We start from the raw sequence: 15,100 nt of genomic DNA, 5'->3' as shown, positions 1-15,100 counted from the left end.
TAGACCCTGCCAGATTAGGTGTGTGGAGCCCCCCACCCCCCACTCCTTCCAGAAACAACAGGAACACATATTATATTATCTATATAATATATAGTATATTATATAGTATGTACTACTCATGTATCCTGTGTAACAGGGAGGGAAGGGTGCATACTCTGTGCCAATCACAATAAAGGGCTCTCAGGTCATGCGTCCTTGAGCCTTAATGCTCATTTCTTAGGAAGATCCTCCTCTGAAGGCAGAGGACAGACTAGAGATGGAAAGGAAGAAGGATGTGACAAGGACAAGACATCAAGCTACACCCTCCCCACCCTGTAAAGAACTGACAACAGACCAGCTAAGAAACAGTCTTCAGAAGTAAAGGTTGGATTCTGTATGTAGTTATGGTTAAAAAAAATTTTTCTCAAATAATCAAATGCAGCATCCTAGGAACACAAGCTGGCTTTGAAGGATGGACCACAGATACCTACATCAACAGTCCTACCTGTGGCTTCTGTTCCAAGCATGGTGCCGAGTGCTTATACACACAGAAAACCCTGGCAACCAGCCAAGTATCGTTATATCTAGAGCAGTGGTCTCAACCTTCCTAAGGCTGCAATCCTTTACTGTCTTGGTGTGGCGACCCCCAACCATAAAATTATTTCATTGCTACTTCATAACTATTATTTTGCTACTGTTATGATCATAATGTAAACATCTGATACGCAGGACATCTTATATGGGACCCGCAAAGGGGTCATCACCCACTGGCTGAGAACTGCTGTTCTAGAGGAAGACAGCAGGGTTGGAAACCAGTGCCCAGAGAGGACTAAGTCAAAAGGAATAGAAGCAAGATCCAAACATCGATCTGTCTGCCCCCGAGACCTGGGCTTATCAGATTATGTTATACAGCCTCCATGTTTCTCTTTTGAAGATTTCACAGAAGTTCCCTCTTCTGGGCATTCTGACTTAAGAGGGAAAGAAGGCAATAGCAAGAAAATCAGCACAGGTTACAGAAGCTATATGTGAAAGAAGAGAATCATGTCAGAGAATCCCATCATTTCTCAAACTGTGGTGCTTGCTTGAGTAAAACCATGCTACAGCTGCAGTGTGTAATAACTGCACCGGCATCGTGCTCCGTGAACTGCTATAGAAAGGTCAGGATGGAGAAGCAGGCCTAGGAGCTTCCAAGGGCCTGAGTGCAGTGTGACTGAACACTCAGACCCACACTGTGGGAAGGCAAGCTTAGCTGTCTGGACCTCAGTGAAGGACCACATGGGCCAACTGCAGCTCTTCCCATCTTACCCACAGGTGCCTTGGTCCTCTCTGCTCACCCCTGTGATCCTGGGTCTTCCCCTCAGACGCTTGCCCCTTGTTCCAGTGATCACAGTCCAGGCAGACAGCAGAGGGGATCTGACTCATCTGGAGCACATCAACTCCTTGTACCACGTTATTTACATTCATGCAATGCAGTGTCTTGAGATCACATTTGGTAAAACTTTTCCTTAAAAACACTTTTATTCTCTAATCCTCTTTTTATTGGTTAGAAGCAAAATAAAATGGATCATATATTTAAGGACAGAGACAAGGAAGAAAAAAAAAAAACAGACATACCATTCTAGAAATGTTTAGCAAGCAAATACCCCGAGAATATTTATCCACGTGATTACCACAGGATATGTGAGGGGAAACGTGAAAGCAATTTTCTTGGCTATCATCACTTTAATATGAAATTTAAACCCAAACACAGCTGCAGGCACATTTCTCTAATGGGAGGAGCACTGTCCTGGGGGGTGAGGGGAGACAGGATTCTTACCTGGCATAACTGTAGCCTGCTGGGCAGCAGCAGTAGCACTGTCCTCAGGGGGGCGACAGGATCCTTACCTGGCATAACCGTGGCCTGCTGGGCAGCAGCATCTGTGCTCACACAGAGCCGTCCACCTTTAGCCAGCCTATCACACAGCAGGGTAATGTGCTTCTTCAGCCGGCTGGTATCCTTGGGCATGCTCAGTTGGCTGCTGAGGTTCAAAGCCTGCTCCTTGGAACTCTTTGACAGGCAGGTTTTCAAAAGGTGGACAACGGCAGCATCCGCAGTTTCTTCCCAGCCCTGCATGCAAAAGCCAATTTGGAATTTGTATACAAATGACAGCAAGCCAAGGGGGCCTTTTTCCTGCTAAAGAGGCTTTAACAAGGTTTTCAGGTGGTGAGCTACCAATTCTCGACAGCCTCCTCCAAGGATTCAGGCAATTGGATGAGCTGGCATATGAGAAGTGCTTTGTCCTATACCAAGAATAGAATAACCAGTAATAAGATCTATCCCCAGTGCAGACCTGTTTGATGATCTGGTGGCTCAAACAACAAGGAATGTCCCTTCTTTTGCCTTACAATCTATAGAAAAGGATCTGGCCCTTACAGAAGCCCTAAATGTGTCGGGAGCACCTGGGGTGGAGAGAAGAAACTGGCATCTCAGCTGCTTGAGCCATAGTCTTGTGGCTGGGGACAAAAGCTGACAGTGCTAGTCTCCAGAGTGACTTGGGAGCTCTAGCCTCCAGGTTGATTTGGGAGCTCTAAGGGTCTATCTAGTTCCATTTCAGTATCACATGGCAAAGAAAAAAATGGCACAAAGAAATGGTCATTAGTCCCACTTTTCTTCAGAGCAATTGTATGAGCTACAGTAAAGACCCAGGGAAATGTGTCGTCACCTTAAAGTGGAGGCTGCAATTCTAGGAACATCACTGGTGCACTGGGACCTCAGCATCAGCACAGAAGACAGCAGCCACTGTATGAGCCCAACACAGACCCCACAGGCCGGTTCAAGAAGGAAAGGATGCATAGAAGGAAGAGCCAATCAAAGACCTCCACTAAGCATCTTAAGGATAACTGAGTAAGATCCTCCTGACAGACGGCGGCATAAGGCATTAAAGGTAGGACACTTGCCTCCTGTTTCCTACGAATCCTACCTACAAGTCTGACCTCTAGTCATCTCTGCTCTATTGGTAGCTGAACTGTGCTGTGGACTCACAGTGACTATACAGCCCAGGCTCCTTCCTCATTGACATGTTCTTCCTTCTAGGCACACAGAGCTGGTTCTTAAACCGAGGTCCAGACTGTCTATATATCTACCAGAGAGCTTCCCACTGACTGCCACAGACAGTAAACCAAGACTTTTGATTCCATTGACCCATTTCTGTCTCCCTGTAATAGGTAGCACCAGGCAAATTAGGAAAGAGAAAAATGAACCTGAGAACCCTTTCAAGACCTTAACAATCTTTAAAACAGCTTCCTGCTCCAAATCACTATAACACAGTAAACCACTAGCTGCTACAAAGACATCTTTCTACTAGCAAAAATCTACATTAGACTAATATCTAAAATTGTCTTTAGTAACTGTCTCAGAGGACATTTTTCTAAGTTGCTTTTGGAGCCTTTGACAAAGTCCTCTGGAGTGTAAGAGTGAGTTGTACAGTACCCGTTAGCATCTATATACTCTGTGGACATTGCAGCATTAAAGCAGTTCTTCTGTGTCATTTAGACTGATACTCTTAGCAGGTCACTGTATTTATAAACAGACTACATTAGCTTATTAGAAAACAAAAGCAGACAGTATTTACTCAATACAGAAGGACTCCTACATAATTTCTTTTCCTGCTGCCAACTTGCAGAGCAAGTAAAAAACCATGTCATGTACTGTCGGAACATGGTCCAAGAATGGAGAGTCTTGTGAGGGGAATTCTGAGTGTCTGAGAGAAAACTCCAAGAAAACAAAACAGGAGTTGTGTGACCTCAGTTTCTTAAAAAACACAGAATTGTTCTTGGAATATGCTTTCGTGCTCCTCCCAGGTACAGCAGATAGTGAGTTTGCTTTAGATTGTCCATTACAACTGGCTACTGCTATTCCATAGCCATGTGCAGCAATGTGGGGCTTGATTTGTGACTGGACACATTACTCATGTGACTGTTCCCAGCCCTCAGAGCAGTGGTTCTCAACTTGTGGGTCAGGACCCCTTTGGAGGCTGCATATCAGATACCCTGTATATCAGATATTTGTACTACAATTCAGAACAGTAGCAAAATTACAATTATGATGTAGCAATAAAAAATGTTATGGTTGGGATTACTGCAACATGAGGAACTGTAGTAAAGGGTCCAGGTATTAGGAAGGTTCTTAACCACCGCCTCAGGGTGTAAGTAGTCTAGTGCTCTGAATAAAGTTGGCTACTACATGAGTTTTAGTTTGATAAATTTTTAGGTTCCACTCTCACAGATTCCTCTGCCAACTAGAATAGTAAGCAATATATAGATATTTGGTATAGATATTTAATACAATGGGACACAGTGACAATACTTAGGTTGCTAATAAAATATCTAGAGGGCCTAAGCTGCTGCATAAATTCAAATACAATAATAAAAGAGCGTGCTTATGAGATAAGAGATGGTGAAGAGTCTGTTACACAAAACTCAAGGTGATGATACATGATGAAACAGAAAGCATAACTACCTAATAAAATATAAAGCAAAACTTTTCAGGAAGTAGAAACTAAAGCATGGGGAGCTGGAAGGTGAGCTGCTCTAACACCTCTCTGGTGCCACTGCCCCCGTTACCAGCACTGAAAACACACGCTGCCCACCTGCAGATGCCAGGCTCCTGTTCTTTATTCAGACGAATAATATGACATGTATTTCAAGAGTGAAATGCAATGTCGATATGAGGAACTCCGGCTAAAATTTCTAGAAGAGAAGTAGGTACTTGCCCTTTTGTGAAACTACCTTTGGCTTTAGTTCTCAAGTCTATATCTTTAACATTTGTATTTATTTTTAAAAATAATATTTATGATTAAATGCTACATGATGTTATATACTGTGAAATTAAAACATGAAAGAGACTCAGACATGGCTCTTATCTGTAAGTACTTTGCATCACTAATAATAGAAAAATATTAAAACTAAAATGATGTAGAAAATAACAGAGAGAGGGGTAGAGTGAAAGTACTTTAGCAGGATTTGTTTTGTCCTCTAGTCCTCTTCTAGAACCAAAATCCTCAAATAAGTTATTGCAGACAGAAAGGGCTTTCTTCTAACCACCATATGTGCTATGTACATGTGCACATACACACATACACGCACACACACACACACACACGCACACACACACCACAAATATTATTTATAAAAACCTTTAAGACTCATGTGGTGTCTTGTTATTTACCAAAACTATTCCCATATTACAGCGAAGCAAGAAATACTATGAGCCTTAATTTAGTGAAGCAAGCGTGAGTCATTCAGAAAGCAAGGTTTCTACTTTTGCAAAGCTAAAGTAAATGCTTCCTCAGACATAAGGCAAAAAGATCCCCACAGAGAAAGCCCATCACCACCACACAAGTGCACACATTCCTACCATATGCAATCAACACAGTGAGGTCAGCAAGGCTGCCCATCTCTAAAACCAGTGAGATCTGGCTCATTCCAGTTCTGCTCAGGACTGTTGCCGGAACAGTCAACACCGATTTGCCTAAAAGGAACTGCTGACTTTGGACATTTATTTCTTATTATTTATTATTGATGTCACCTTCCAAATGACATAAATAATAAAACATAAAAGTCCTGAAATCATGATGAGAACAGTCCAATGAGACTGTGTGCAGCTTAGTTGATAGAAACTAAACAAACAATGTAATTTTTGGTTACTTTCTGCTAAAAAAATGTAATTTGGATACATATATACATGTATAGATAATTTATGAAGGAAGAAAACCTTAGTACATGTATTGCTTTATTCATTTATTGTGCTTAAGTGGATCATTTATAGTAAGGTCACAACCAAAGTTGAGAGTATGTAGTTATTTAAAAAAAATCCTAAGAAAGGATATGCCTGAAACAGAAGCCGCCTCCTTCCTCAAGTAACATCATCCAATCTAGTCTGGGAGCATCCCCTCCCAGGGACCTGTAGAGGGACCTACAAGTCCACTCACACCCTGAGCTGTTCGTTGACGAGGTCAGACAGAAGCTACTGTACCAGTGTTCAGATGGAGAGGTCTGTGTTTGGAGTCTGATAACATGCATAAGGACTCAGAATCAATTAAGCATTTTGCTGTAGAAGACACCTGAATTCTCATATGACATCATATTCTATTCAACACATCTATGCTTCTCAAAAATTAGTATTTATTTTGCTTCAGTATTTCATAATTATAAACATTAAGATACCAAATGGACTCTGCCAGTCTCTTAGTTCACTAACTTAGATTTCTGATGCAGGACCAGCTTTACTATATATGTTTTCCAAGAGTAATCTATAGAAAGACGGTATCAGAAATAAGCAGCTATGTCCACTTTATTAAATATTCATTTACCATTTATTCCCAAATATGGCTAAGGCAGAAGAAGTGAAGTGTGCTTAATAATGGCTGTCATTTGTGCATATTTATCATTGGTAAGATAATATATCTTGAATTTATCTCTGTTATTAGGTTACGTGAGTGGGTAGATACTTGCATATACAGCCGAGCACAGATTAACAACTGAGATACACTCTGAGAAGTGTGAAATATATCATAAGATATGTCACTGTATGAGGATCCCAGACTGTATTTACATACAGATAGCTGTCATGTGAGTAACCTCAACTTTTAAATATTGAATATTTTTAAGTGTTATTTTAAAAAAAATCTTGAAATTAAATAAAACTATCACATGCCACATAGTTAACCAGACCCAAGGTCTATACAACTTTGGTCTGTGACTTTAGGGAGCCATTATCATATATGCTGCTCCATTACCTTTTGTGGTGGTTTGTATATGCTTGGCTCAAAGAGTGGCACTATTAGGAAGTGTGGCCTTGTTGGAGTGGGTATAGCCTTGCTGGAGTAGGTGGGACCTTGTTGCAGAAACTGTGTCACTATGGGAATGGGCTCTGTGATTCTCCTCCTAGCTATCTGAAAGTTAGTCTTCTCCTGTTTGCCTTCAGAACAAGAGGTAGAAATCTCTGCTCCACCTGCACGATGGCTGCCTGGATGCTGTCATGTTTCCTGTCTTGATGATAATGGACTGAACCTCTGAACCCATAAGCCAGCCCCAATTAAATGTTGCCCTTATAAGAGTTGCCTAAGTCATGGTGTTGTTCACCACAATGGAAACCCTAAGACAAAAATTAGTACCAGGAGTGAGGTATAGTCCTGACAATGCTTTTGTTTGGAAGAATGGGGATTTGGGGACTTTGGATTTGGAAAATAGTAGAATGTTTTAAGTGGGGTTTAATGAGCCATGCTAGTAGGAACATGGAAGACTTTGTTTTGCTGAGGGTGATTTGAACTGTGGACACCTGGCTCTAGAGGTTTCAGAGGAGAAGAATTTTAGTATGTGGCCGAGAGACTGTTCTTGGGATATTTTGGTAAAGAATGTGGTTGCTTTTGGCCTTGGCTGAAGAGTCTGCTTGAGGCTAGGGTGAAGATAGTCAAATTAATTGCATTCTCAAAGAAAGTCTCAAAACAATCCAGTTTAGACTCTGTGCTGTGGTTTAGTCTCATGAAGGGCATTCTGATAAAATGTAATCTGTGATTTAATCTGTAGATTTAGAAAGAAAAAATACAAAATGTATGATTCAAGTAATAAAAGGGCATTAGGAAGTGCAATGGAGCTAAATCATGTGTTCAAGGAGATAAACATACTAGAGAGTCGTGACTTTAGGGCAAGATCCCACTCAGCTAAGCTTATTGTTTATGCATTTGCCATTGAAAAAGGAATAGTTATATCTAGAAATTATTATTATTATTATTATTATTATTATTATTATTATTGCTATTATTATTATCAGGTTATTGCATTCATTCAGACTTTTATTCTGGAATGAACTACAATCCAGAAATGGAGGCCATAGGCTTTTGATCTGGATCTTGAGGAATGGTGGCCATGAAAAGAGTAGGCCCAAGCATGGTGGTACACATCTTTAATCCCAGGAGACAGATGCAAGCAGATCTCTGAGTTTAAGGGCAGCTTGGGATAGAGCAGGTTCTAGGTGAATAAACACTTAAGTTCAGGCATGGTGATACACATCTTTATTCCCAGAATTCAAGAGACAAAGCCATGAAGATCTCTGAATTTAAGGTCAGCCTACAGAGCAAGTATCAAGACAGCCAAGTCTATGCAGTGAAGGAGTTGGAAAACGGAAAGCTGGTGAGAATGTTTCAGAACAAGGCAGCCACATTCCAGCCCCAGCAAGCAGCAGGACTCAGCAGCTTCAGCCATGCGGCTCTGGCTTTAGACGTAAGAGTAGAAGAGGTCACTGAGACAATAGATGCTGAATAGCTAGGGCAAAGAAATTATCCATGACTATGAGGAGACCAGTACCACCAAGGTGAAATCTTCTGGGAAGTGTTTTCTGAGAGAACAAAGATACTGTGTTCCAGAGATAACCAAGGTCGTACCTTGTGCTGCAGCTTGGCTTGGTAATGTGTAAGAGTCACCCAGGTGGTACTGATTTTTAAGGTATAAAGAGGTTATGGAGAGCAGCTGATACCTGGCATTGTGAGAGGCCAAGGAAGGACACTGATGAAGGTACAGTCTCAGTGGCAGTTGACAGTCCAGGACTGAAGTGGCCATCCAAAGAACTTGAGGCTTGGTATCATGAAGGGAGCCTAGGAGAGGCTGTATATGAAGCCTAATTGCAGTGGAAGACCCCACTGTATTGAAGATGCCAGTACCATGGGATGATCGCCAAGAACAGCAGCAGAAATGGAGTGGAGACAACCAGAGCATAGAGTGCTACAGAGGACAGAGCTAGAGAAGTGACCCAAGCCCTTTTGAGGAAGATCATATGTGGAACCCAGGCATTGGATCAAGAAATCGTGAAGTTAAAGTTGCCTTGAATACCCCAAGATGTCAGAGATGCCAGAGCCGTGGTATACTTGCTGAGGAAAGCTGTTAAAAGATTAGAACCAGCCAAATAGAATTGTGTTGCAGTCAACAAAGATGAAAGGAGTTAGAGATCTGAAGAGTGCTTTGACATCAGACATGAAGATGCAGTTTGCAGTTTGTCCAGCTGGTTTGGGGTCTTGCTTTGGTCCAGTATTTCCTTCTATGATGTTTTAGAATGGTAGTGTACAACCTGTGATATTGGAGGTATGTAATCTGCTTTTTTGATTTTGACTTTATAGGGGATTACAGATAAGTGATTAGATGAATCTCAGAAGACTTTGAACTTTGGACTTTTGACATTGTTGAGACTTTTAACATTGTTATAGACTATGGGACTTTTGAAGTTGAACTAAATGTATTTTGCATTATGCTATGGCTTGGTATGGCCCACATATGTTTGAACAAGCCTATGGGGCCAGGAGTAGAACATGGTGGTTTGAATACGGTTGGCCCAGTGAGTGGTACTATCAGGAAGTGTGGCCTTGTTGGAGTAGGTATGGCCTTGTTGGTGGAGGTGTGTCACTGTGGGGGTGGGCTTTGGGATCTTCCTCCTAGCTGTCTGGAAGTTAGTCTTCTCTTGTTTGCTTTCAGAACAAAAGATAGAACTCTCAGCTCTCCCAGTGCCATGCCTGCTTGGATGCTGCCATGCTTCCTACCTTAATGATAATAGACTGAACCTCTGAACCTATAAGCCAGCACCAATTAAATGTTGTCTTTATAAGAGGTGCCTTGGTCATGGTGTTTGTTCACAGCAATGGAAACCCTAAGAAACTAAGACATCATGTGTCTCACATGACTTTATACATGCTCTGGTCTAGCTTAAAAGATGTTATCTGGCTCTTCTCCTGTTCTCTTGCTCTCTCCTCTTGCCCTCTTTCCCCTCTCTTCCCATTCCCCTCCCCCCCCCACGAGCTCATGGCCAGCCTCTACTTCTCTTTCTTTCTCTCCCCCCTCTTTCTCTTAACTCCCCTCCCTATGCCCTGAATAAACTCTATTCTATACTATTAAAAAAAATGTATCTGTATTAAGTATCTATATGAACTAGGAATGGTGGCACACACCTTTAGTAGCAGCACTTGAGAGGTAGGAGCAGGTGGATCTCTGTGAGTTTGAGACAAGCCTGGTCTACAAAGAAAATTCCAGGACAGCCAGAGGTATTATACAGAGAAACGCTGTCTCAGAAAGCCAACCAGCCAAACAAACAAACAAACTATATGTTGCTTAATATCCATATATCAAAGAACAGACTTTGCTCTTATGCAACACAAAAACATTTGGTGCAGTTTACAAAGTAAAGAGCACAGAAAAAGAGGTAGAATGTTTCCCTTGTAAAAAGTGATCTTTGAAAAACTGTATAGTTATGGAAGAACATCTGTAATTATTTGAAAAAATATAATAAAAAATGGAGTTTCATCCTCTAAATGATGATGAACTCTGTGCTTCAACTCTGCGCAGATGCAAAAGAATCTGTTCTTGAATTTACTGGACATGTAGACAAGCACACATGACAATGTTGGAATACAGTGAAGAAAAACAGCATCATGCCTCACTGGAGTTCGCAAGAGGATACAGGCCAGAAGGAAAGGGGTGAACGCAGACTGACCTGCCTAGAGCAGGCAGGTGGACAAACAAACAGCCAGTGGTATCTACAGGAAGAAAAAGCCAGTGGCTCTGCTTTGATGAGACTCAACTCAACTTCTATAGATTGACAGGGAGATGTTGAGGAGGCACAGAAAGGGAGTTTATAAATGAGAGATGGCAGAACCAGGTGACACAAGGCCCTGACTGCCTGGCACTGGCACTCAAACTCCACAAAGGTGCCTCAGAGCCTGGGCAAGCACACCAACAGATGTGAAATGGAAAGACTGGGTTCCAGAGACATCAAGGATGACCTCTACAGAAATGGGCAGAAAGGCTGCTTCAAATGCCAGCACAGGCAGTCAGGTAGACAAGAAAAGGCCCAAGGCAAGAGCTTTCCAGAAAGGAATTCCTAAGAAAAACTCTGGGCTGTGTGTTATATTCAACTCTGGTAATAGAGAATATTACATAATTAAACAATAGCAGTTGCATCTAAGTAGTAACAGCACAGGGTATATGGCCATTATGAATATGAAACTAATTCCACATGTTTATCTTGCTGGCTAAGACCATGGGAAATACCAAAATATTTACTTTCTGGACTACATTCCCATAGACAGTTATAATTGTGATGATACTTGAGCCGTCACAAAGGCAGACTTAATAGTGACACCAGACTTCCTCCTGTTTCTCTTTTGAGCAGGCTCATTAGTAATGGTAGTGATTAGTCATTGCTCAGTCCAGACAGCAGGCACAATGGTCCTGACTTTGAATCTGACCTGCGGCGTAGGCACCTTTCTTATAAGTGAGCCTTGATAAGTCTCTCCATACAAAAGGACTTCCTATTATAAACATCTGTTTTCTCACATGAACCATGTTCAACATGTTAAAAATAAGTTTCCTTTCTGTATCTGTTTGTAAAAGGAACTATCAATCAATCAAACTGAAGGTTCAAGTCTCCCTCTTCTGTTGATGTGAATTTCCATCCCAACTTTCTCAGGGAGTTTTAAAAGTTAGTACCAGGGAAAGTTAACCATTAAGTCCTTGAGAATACAATAAAACATTTCTTTTTCAAATGATAGAAAATACTGCCAAAGATATTGAATGCAATTCAAAGGAAAGGAAATATCAGGACAGATGCTATGCCACGTGGAATCTACAAAGTCAGGTCCCCACACCAGCACACTATTGCTGTTTTCATTCCAGACTCCCCCAGAGCCAAGTGAACACACAGGCCTCAGAAGAGAAGGCTCCAACAGCCCACTCAGAAACCTCAGTCCTCCTCCTCCTCCTCCTTGCTTTCTTGCCATCGGCTGGATGAAAAATCCAGTCATCTGAGCTGTTTACTAAAATAATGAGAAGCAGATCTGAACCGTGATCAGGAAGGGCAAAGAGAATTCATCCACATCCAATCCAAAATAAAGCAAGTATCCAGAAGACTGTAATCAAAAGAATTCAAAGGCCTTGTTCACATTGACAGGAAAGAAATCATAATGACTAGTGTTAGCCAAGGCCATATGGAGGATACAATATTTTGCTTTTAGTTGCTGTGATGAAATACCTCAGGTTATACCTAATTTATAAGGAAGGAAGGTTTACTTGGACTCACAGCTTCATGGGTATCAACCATGGTTGCTTGGCTGTGTTGTCTTTGGGTCTGAGGCAAGACATAAATAGTATCATAGTGGTAGCACATGGCTGAGCAGTTCTTACCTCAGGAGAGGGAGAAGTTGAAAGATGGAGGAAATGGCTGAGATCCCAGTATCCCTTTCAGCTACCTTCAGTGACACACTTCCTTCCATCTCCTCAGGGCTCTACCATCTCTCAGTAGTGTCACAGGCTAGCAGACAAGATGCCAGGGCATGATTCTGTAGAATACTTCCAAGCTATATCAAAAGCAGAATAACAACTCTGCTGCCATCTTCTGCCTCCCTTTGTGCAGACACATACGGATCCCTCAGGTAAGCTCTTATTTCTGCAAGTATGTGGTGCTGACATATGACCGCGCAGATCCCAGGACACCACAAATGAGAGACGTTAAATCAGACATCAGGAAGGAATCTCACATGAGTCTCCTGCTCAGATTTCATTAGTTTACTAATATGTGCTGTGGTGAACCCGACAGATATAGCCATGTTTTTTCTTGATGCTCACCACTACTATGCAACAGACTTTCTGGAATGCCAGAAATTTCTGCCTGCATTGACTACTGTAGTAAGCACTCATCACACATAGCTACTAGCAAGTGAACGACAGATAATAAAGTCAACTTATTTCACATCAGCTTATTTACATTTCGTGTGGTAAGTGGTTACTGTATTGGAGAGTTCAGGATTAGAATATTTCCTTATGAAATTGAATTAAAACCACCAAAACGACACCTAAATCTGTTTTGTTTAAAAGGTATGTCATAACCCAAACAGTGTTTAAAAACTAGTAAGTCTTTAATAAAAATTCATTAGATGATTAAATGACTTGATAAAAGATTATCCCATTGAGTCAGTCCTAAAAATATACACACACACACGCACCCCACTACACCTTAATGTCATTTGGCTTCTGTGAGGCATCACAGGAAAGAGATGCTTAATGTCACAATCTTTAAAACAACCCTCTCTGACAACAGATACAGTATGTTCTATAGAATTTCAAAATAGATGGGATAGGATTTCAACCCTGCTCCCTCTAAGATTTCATGACTTCAAATATCTTCTACTCCTAGCCTGAAAACTCTTCGTTTTATAATTTAAAAGTATTGGGAGCACAGGAGTAGAGCTCAGGGTAGAGAATATACTTAGCATTCCTGACGGCGCGGGTTAGATACACAGCAAACACACACACAAGCCCTCCCACACACAGTGACAAAATGCTATTTCAGACTACATTATGCCATCATTACAGAAAGAGGACAGTGGAAAATTTTAATTATTAAATCCACCAGTGAAACTATGCTTAAGACCTCTTAGAGACAAAACAAAGTTTTCAATATTCTTCCCAGTAGGCAAATCATCTCCACAAAGTACATCTGGTGTATATATGTTTTAGTACCTTAAAAAAAGTACATCAACTAGCCTAAATACTAGCATATATTTGCTACTAGAAAGTGATGAAAGAGAGAAAGAGAGAAAAGAGAAAGGGAAAGAGGCAGGGAAGGAAGGCAGGGAAGGAGGGAGGGAGGGAGGGAGGGAGGGAGGGAGGGAAGAAGAAAGAAAGACAAGTATTTCTAAAGAGACAGAGTTAAAAAAAAAAAACACAACCAGGAGCTCTGCTACACAGGCAGTGCTGTTTCAAACAAACTGCTGATGACTAGCGCTGACCCCTAGTGACATCATGTGAAGGGCACTTCTCTCTGCTACCACTGACCCCTGGTGACATCATGTGAAGGGCACTTCTCTCTGCTACCACTGACCCCTGGTGACATCATGTGAAGGGCACTGCTCTCTGCTACCACTGACCCCTGGTGACATTCAAAGGGCACTTCTCTCTATTACTAGCATGGGAAGGTTCTGAATACTGTTTGCTTTGTGAACCTGATATTATTTAGGAAGAAACTTTTCTAGAGTTTTCTATCAAATGTATCCTGCTTGATATATTCCACCTCATTCACTCATATACAACAAATCAGTATAAAAATATACAGATAAGTTTGAAACATAAATATCATCTGAGCATTTCTTTCTACCTGTCACTTGTGGGGACATCTGCCCTTGGGCTGCCAGTGTCTTCTGGAAATGTTGCCCATATGTTGGGGTTTCTCTCCCTCACACATGTGCCCTGCCATGTACCCTCAACCAAACCATCTAAATTGCATTCAGATTTTTGTGGTATCATAATAACTTCAATATGGTGTATATTTTCAACATTCTGGTAAGAGACTCCTTTCTTTCCTGCCTCGCCCTCCTCTCAAGTTATTTCAGGTTTGAATATTTCATTTTCATGGCTCAGCTGGGTAGCACAGAGGCCCACCACATAACACTTATTTGTGAGGTCTACAGACACAGCAAGGAAATTGTGAACTAGCATGTCAGAACGACACAGTGTATGTGTATGTCTTAAAAGAGGAAGAAATGTTTCTTTTAAGACACAAGCTATCTCAGCATCATAACTCTGAAGTGAATACTACAGCCCAATTAAAGATGAAGAACACCACAAGAAGTGTTCAAATTACTCCTTCTATTCATTCTTCTTTGGTCTGTGTTATTTCCAAATATCTTACATTCAACAGACATAAGTGTATTCGCCTTCTAATCTCATCACAATAGGAAGAGAGTAGGAAGAAACTTTCTCTGCATTCTTTGGAGAATAGAAGATATACAGATAGGCAAGGTAGAGAGTCCCCAAGGGACGACACCTTTCAACTTTCTACATGGTGAACATACTCATGCATTTCTACAGGACTCTGAGCTCCATGGTGCACATGGTAAATACATTCATATGTTTTTATAGGACTCTGGTCTTCCATGGCATATGTGGTGAACACATCATGTATTTCTACAGGATTCTGGTCGCCATAGCACACATGAACACATCATGTATTTCTATAGGACTCTGGTCTCCATGGAACACATGATGAAAACATCATGTATTTCTACAGGACTCTGGTCTTCCATGACACACAAGGTGAACACATCAT

The 15,100-nt window shown here is 41.4% G+C and overlaps 1 protein-coding gene across 1 annotated transcript in view; it reads right to left on the bottom strand.

Annotated features, from left to right (window-relative positions):
• The window catches only part of Bbs9 (Bardet-Biedl syndrome 9), a 365,371-nt gene that overhangs the window by 57,661 nt on the left and 292,610 nt on the right, over nt 1-15,100 (bottom strand). The window contains 1 exon segment of the mRNA XM_028763694.1: nt 1,864-2,086. Within this exon segment, the coding sequence (XP_028619527.1) occupies nt 1,864-2,086 (223 nt within the window).

This window comes from Grammomys surdaster, unplaced genomic scaffold, assembly GCF_004785775.1.
Source record: "Grammomys surdaster isolate TR1022 unplaced genomic scaffold, NIH_TR_1.0 140, whole genome shotgun sequence".
In the NCBI taxonomy this organism is placed as follows: Eukaryota; Metazoa; Chordata; class Mammalia; order Rodentia; family Muridae; genus Grammomys; species Grammomys surdaster.
The sequence above is the reverse complement of the archived record's forward strand: the minus strand, read 5'-3'. Positions and strand labels throughout refer to the sequence as shown.